The following is a 7,001-nucleotide window of genomic DNA, read 5'->3' as shown; positions in this document are numbered from 1 at the left end:
AAAATTCAGACCTTTCTGTATTAAATACAACCACTTGCATTACTTGTGTAACAGTATCATCAATCACTGCTACAACAAGCAGCGATGGAACTAGTACCCTTGAGCGACCGACAGTTAACAGCATTGGCAAAACACGACCCTGTATTGAGGCGAGTGTTTTGGGGTGTATACCCTGAAGATCAATTACCACCACTCCTCCAAACCGCTGGGAGACAAACGCATAGGGCTATGATTGTCAACACAGACCCTAAAGGAGAACCTGGATGTCATTGGTTGGGTTTGTGGACTTCGGGAGATACCTGCGAGATCCTCAACAGTTATGGCCTTCCTATGGATACGTACGGAGTACCTCATGTCTTGGAATGGATCTGGCGCTATTTTCCCGTCATCCATCACAATGTGCGAAGCTTACAAAGTTTGAACAGCCGCGCTTGTGGGCATTAAGGTTTATTGTTTCTGCAAGCACGGTGTCGAGGCAAGAGCATGCATGAATTCATGGATGATTTTTCTTTACATGATTTAGTAGCCAACGCTCACCAAGCAGGGCATCGCATCCTAGTACAGTTACCCCCATCACTTCAAACGGATGTCGTGGACGGTGTAGAAAATAGTCAGGCGTGTTGTTCTAGGCACGAAGCTATGTATCATTGAAATAAAGTTTCTAATTAAAAAAAAAACCGTGTCGTTGTCATTGTTCTTTTCAAAAAGACCCCACTTTTATAAACCTATATCATTTGACATCATGCCTGCAACAAGAACACATCGAAAACATGCTCCGTGCCATAAAACACGGGTGACTCGAAAGAAGCGGCGAACCAAACACCAGAAGAGAGGCATTTTTCCTTCACTCGCGTTACCCCTTCCTGCATTGACCGCCTTTGGTAAAGCAGCCACCTTAGGGGGTGTGAGTGCAGTGGCAGGGTACGGGATCAAAAAGGCTTTGAATAAAAGACGGTGAAACGTGGGGGAGAGGATCAGATAGGACTATCACTCAGACCAAAGAGAGGAGGTTATTTTTTTCGAACCCCATGCAGTCTTTTAGTGACCAGTCCTTCGGGCTGTGGTAAGACCACCTTCACGCAGCAATTGTTGAAATATGCTTCTCATTTCATGGATCCACCACCTCCAACCAAACACTATTGTTACGGAGCATGGCAACCTACGTTTAAAATGATGCAAAAAGAGGATGGTATACATTTTCACGAAGGCATTCCTAGTTTAGAGGAATTGGATGCTTGGTTTGCACCGCAAGGTGGCGGGTTGTTAGTGTTGGATGATTTGGTGGATGAAGGAGGAAGAGATAAGCGTGTGTTGGACCTATTCACAAAACATTCCCACCATCGGAACATTACCGTATTGTATTTGTGTCAAGATCTGTTTCCACCCGGCCCTTACGCAAAGACCGCGCACTACATAGTTTGTTTCAAGAATCCTCGGGATTGCACAGGGCTACGAGCTTTGGTGTGTCAGGCGTTTCTGACCGAGGTCAAAGGTGTTATGAAGATATTTCGTCATGCTACGGAACGCCCCTTCAGCTATTTAATCTTTGACTTACACACAGCTTCTTCAGATGACTGCCGTCTTTGGACGAACCTATTATCTTCGCACGGGTACCCGCACGTGTTTTTACCTATAGAATGACGTCATGCCCACGTCACCGCCTCCCTGTTTACGTAGACAATTTACATTCCTACGACAGCTGGCTAAAGAAGCTCTTCATTTACAGCGTCAAGATCAGTTACGTCAAGCCAATGCTGATCAAATCAATGCTGTCAGCGAAGTCATTTTGAATTCTTTGAAAGGGAGAGTACCCTTAGGGCCAACCGCTTTACACGCATGGCGTCCTCAAAAACAGACTTTGCGAACCCTGGCTCACCCCAAAACTTCCTTAAAAAAGCGACGCGACTTGTTGATGAATCAGAAAAGCGCTGGCTTTTGGCGGGGACTGAACAATGCTTTAGATGGTTGCTGTGTTCACCGTTCTTCATCATGATCGAGTTTGTATTCCGCCCCACCTTCTTTGAAGCTCTGAATGTGATATGGCAGAGAGCTAATGACTTTGGTCAAGGACTGAACGAGGAATTGTTTTGCTGTTAGAGCAGCATTGCACAATCTCATTGAAGCGTATCAAGAATCAAGGTGTTGGAAACTACAAGTTGAGGGGTTGCAACACAAACGCTACAGGATGAAAGAGAGCTCTCTCGTAAAAAAAGTACAGACCTTGGAGCGTGACCTATCCGTGTTGAGATATAATTTGATGTGCGAAGCCTGTAGACATTATTGGGAAACACTCAACGACGGAGGAACGTTTGAAGTCTCGTTCTTAGAGTGTAAACATTTATTCATTGGGCCACCCCAAAAGCGATGAGTACTTTTCGCGAGTATGTCATGGTTCCTGCAGACGAAATGTCGCGATTGACTGATAAATACAAAGGGCGTTTGACCGAGAACATGCGATTGACTAAAGCGGCTCGTTTGGCAGCTGAAAAACACTTATTGTTAGACTCTAACATGCCAAGTGGTTTGAAAGAAGCACGTGTCAAACAAGTGTCGCGTCCATTAAATCGATTAATCAAAAAGATTCGAGGGGGGCCTCCAGTAGCAGTCCCACTGCCTAAAGGAGAAGAAGAAGATGATGAAACAGATGCTATGGTTGATAGACCAACAGCCACACTGGTGCGGAGTTTGCGTAAAAAAGCACATCACAAGAAAGGTGCTACCATAACGTCTGGTAATGCCGCGGAGACACCACATCGTCCCGCCTTTCCGCCCAAACCCAAATGCGCGCGTTTACAAGTGCCGTCCTTGTCCTTGGCGGAACAAAGAGAGGCTCCCCTCCCCTTTGCTGAAGTTTTGGGATTATCCCCAGGGAGTACATCCAAAGAAAAAGCTGAGATTATTGTGAATAAACTCAAACGCCAACAGCGTAAGAAAGCGGCTACAGAAGTAGAACGTTTGAAATCTTTACCAGGGTGGGAAGCATTTGACCAGGGACCTTCGAACCCGACGCAAACTTGATGGGAAGGACTACTAAAAAGCAAAAAGCCCCAGCACGCAGATCGCTTCGGCGCAAACGCCCACAACGTGGAGAAGGATTAGACATTCAAAAATGGGTGGGGGAGGCTGGGATTAAATTTCATTGGCCGGGATATCAATACATGGGGCCTGGAATGCATTTGAAGAAACGGTTAATGCGCGGGGACCCGGGTATCAATCGATTGGATAAGATTGCCAAACAGCACGATATTGAGTACGCCAGAGCTAAGAATTTGCGTGACAAATGGAAAGCCAATGACAAGATGATTGCCGCTAGCAGCCGTTTCCCGGGCAAGAAAACTTGGACAGAAGCTATTGTGAAGCAGATCATGCAAGCAAAGTGCAAACTCAAATTGTGAAGAAAAAAACTGTAATGTTGTTTGTTTTTGATAATCTTATGAACAAGCGGGAACGTGTCAACGGTCCTAGTGACTAGTTGTTCCCTTTGTGTGTTTCAATAAAAAACTTGAAAAAGTGAATCTCTTATAGCCTATGTTCATTTTTAAAATCATGATGAAAGATAGCCTTATTTTACAGCAAGGAACATGTCCTGTCGATTGCTAAGTTGCCGCCCATAGCGCAATTGGTTAGAGCGTAGGACTGTAAATCCGAAGGTTGTTGGTTCAAATCCCACTGGGTGGACAATTTTTTTTATTTATTTATTTATTTATTTTTCAGTGAAATAAATTAAGAGAGCCTTGTGATAGCGATTTTTAAAAACTGTAAGCGCCTTTGTTGCTTTTGAATTCCTAAAGAGACTACATAATTAGAGCGTTGTTTTTTTCATTCATCATCTTCATCCATTAGTTCGACCATTGTGAGAATAAGATCTTCATCTTCGGAGTGAAGTCCTCGATATCCATACGGATAGGTGATCGCTGTTCGTGGGTCCAGAGCACGTTTATTGAATACCAGCTTTTATTCTTTGTGGGCTTCTTTGGTCCATAGTTGGTAGTCTTTGGAGACGCGAACGATTTTGTGTGTCTGAGCGACGCGGGTTTTTCGAGGTGAATCTAAAGGCGTTTGCAATTCATTCAAAGTGTTTTCATGCAACACTTCATAATTGAGTGGCATCATCCCTTCGAAGGTCAATGAAAATCCTCGTGCTTTGCAACAATACTTGTCTTTCTTCGTACGATACCCATAATTCTTAGGCCCCCCGAGCAAAACTCTGAAATTAATTCATCGGTAAAATCGCCCAAATAATCGCCCAGCACTGGTTCCGCTTCTCCAGGGGATTGCACAAAAATCACACTGTCTGTATCAAAATACAACACCCTTTCATTCAACAGTTCTAGAGCTTCATAGAGATGCAAGCGCGCCCAGCAGGTAGTGAAACAGGCCACGAAAATATTCAGATTGGGGGAGATATTTCACATAACGCTTCCTCGCGATGATGGACTTCCACTCTTTGTTCGTCGATACAGCTGACAGCGAACATCATGTTGATCACTGTCCATGAAACTACAAAAGGCTTGAGGTTCAATGAATTCTTTCACTTGCAATTTGTTCACTTGCTGCCCAAATTTTCCCCACATGGAGTTTAACATCAGTTTGGCCAAAGCCCGCTGGCCAGGATTGACGGCAATCTTCTCATATTTTAAGGAAATACCTTCTCTCTCTTGAAACTGAGTCATGTAGAGTTGTTTCTTTTCCTCTGTGTCGCACCATGCAGGCCAGCCTGAAGCTTCCGTTTTCAATTTGAGCCAGGTGTTCACATAATCTTCGAACAGGCCTACTCGCGTTTCTTGGAAATGCCACACTTCATGAATGGTTTGGATCATGTAACCCATCTGTTCCGCTTTTTCTAGTTCTGGCGTACACCACGTACCGGTCAATGCTCTCTCCTGTTCGTTATGGCCACACCAAGAGACTTTCCCGTGGAGAGGACGGTCAATGTTTTCTTCAACGCAGGCACGACACAGAGGAAACGTGAGTTTGTTATAAGTTCTGTATGGTAATACAGGGTGGAAAAGGCGATATGGTGGTACTACTGTACATTTTGCGAGGGCAAAAATAATAGGAAATTGGTTTCTCTCGTGACAGGGCGTAGATCATTTCAGGATGTCCCACCGGATACTTCTGGGTCTTGTTTGTCCACGGGTAGAGACTGGTATAATCATAATATTTGATTTGTTCATAGGTATTTTCGTAGACTTCGTAATGAAGACGAACAGCATTTGTACGGCCACCAAAAAAAGCGTCTCGAGGTGAAAGTGGTTCTTCTAAATCGTACCCTGCTACAATCTCAGCTATTTCCGGATTGTGGTTCTTACATTTCTGCCATTCGCACTCCCAGATGGTTTTTACTGAATAGCCTCGACCGGAGAGACTTTGTAATTGTAGCACGGTTTCTTGATGAACGTCGGCCATGGAGCGGTCGTTCAGCCAGCGGTAGGTTTCCGAGCACTGAGGAAAACATTTGGGGCAACCATGCCAAAAACAGCCAAGAAACTCTTAAACCGTGTTGGTCTCAACATCATGGCCATCGACTGTCCACCGGATGTCTGGAATGCGATATTCGCCTTGATTCCTAGCATGCTGTATTCGATCACGGAACCGCGGGTCGGAGCTATCATCGCCTGTTTCCAAGAAAATTTCTTCCAACTGATTTCCTTCATCATCGCTACATGCAAACCAAGCGTCTCAGCGCAATTGCTGTTCCTCAAACGTTAACCATTCTATAGTTCCTTTGGAATGATTGACATCTAAACGCCAACCGTAGAGAAGTTCTGAGGCAATGGTGTTTTTTCTTCCATGCGATTGAGGCGCAAGTCTCGATTGCAAGCCGAGGTGATAGTGATTTGTTCAAAGGGGCAAAATCGGGTGCGCTTGCGGAAATCGCGTTGAAATGTGAGGCAGCCTTCACGCAATAACCGGACGAAATCGATGCAATAATCATCGAGCTCTTGGCGCAGATGAAATTGAACCCCCTTTGATTTCTGCTCTTCATACCACTTCTCAAACTTTTCTTTCCCTTCTTTGCTCATTCTCTCGGGCATGTAATCTTTCTTGGGAGGCAGTTCACCGTGGTAATCGTTCTCCATATTGGCGCGGGTATTAAATAAATGAGGAAAGTAACCTTTTTTAAACTGATCAATTGAAAAACAATTGAGAGACCCAGGTATAAACGACATAGAATCAATGAAACGAATGTAGCCTCCCAGATAAGTCAGTTCCAGTACTTTACCGCCATTGCGAACCTGCTTTAATGCTTGTTTGCGACGGTGCAATGTGTCGACGATAAAATAAGAATCGTTCCCTTTAAAATTATGGGCCAAGACGGTGATTTCGCACGTTTCCTCTTCTGTCAAGACTTCTAACCACTCTAAAAAATGATCAACGCATTGGGTCCGCGAAAGATTTTTGATTTTTAAGCGGTCATTCCTACGACCAAATTGGCGATATGTTTCCCGGTGTTTTGCATTGCCTCTATGTCATTCTTCTGGTTGTTCCTGGTTTTCGGTCTCCGTATTGGGTGGGAGGGTTTGTAGCCCCATTGAGACGTCTTCTCCTTGTTGACGCCGCCGTTTTTTCCGCTTGGCCAGTTGCACAGATCGTTTCTCTTCTCGGATGTCATCAGGGTCCTTGGCCTTCTGAATGAAGCATCAATGCGTGTTAAGGTCTACTTGTTCGCGACACGATGGACATTCACCCCAACCACAGCAATGATCGCCTTGTTCTTTTCTTCCCACGGCTTGACAGACGGAAGGATTTTGAGGACTGCTAGGTTTCCCATCTTGTGCTTTGCTACTATGTAGTTCCAAACAGGAGGGTCCATAGAAGACACTGCGACAGCTATTGCAAAAGTGGGAAGCCAACCATTTAGTCTTGTATGCCTCATGGTAATCAGAGCATGTTTCTTGACAGCAGGCAGGGCAGTGAATTCTGGTCGCATTAGGACATGCATGCCGCCCCAAATCATTATAGGGATTTAAACACCGCCCGCAGAAATAACCGGAACT

The 7,001-nt window shown here is 44.9% G+C and overlaps 1 protein-coding gene across 1 annotated transcript; it reads right to left on the bottom strand.

Annotated features, from left to right (window-relative positions):
• Positions 1-4,409: 4,409 nt before the first annotated feature.
• Positions 4,410-5,409, bottom strand: LOC138055346 (uncharacterized). Its single transcript, XM_068901307.1, has 2 exons — positions 5,117-5,409; positions 4,410-4,986 (listed from the first exon to the last, which is right to left on the bottom strand). The coding sequence occupies exons 1-2, from the start codon at positions 5,407-5,409 to the stop codon at positions 4,410-4,412; spliced, it is 870 nt and encodes a 289-aa protein (XP_068757408.1).
• Between the last annotated feature and the right edge of the window lie 1,592 nt (positions 5,410-7,001).

The sequence above is a fragment of the Montipora capricornis genome, chromosome 7 (genome assembly GCF_036669925.1).
Source record: "Montipora capricornis isolate CH-2021 chromosome 7, ASM3666992v2, whole genome shotgun sequence".
NCBI lineage: Eukaryota > Metazoa > Cnidaria > Anthozoa > Scleractinia > Acroporidae > Montipora > Montipora capricornis.
This window is presented reverse-complemented; position numbering and strand designations above follow the sequence as displayed.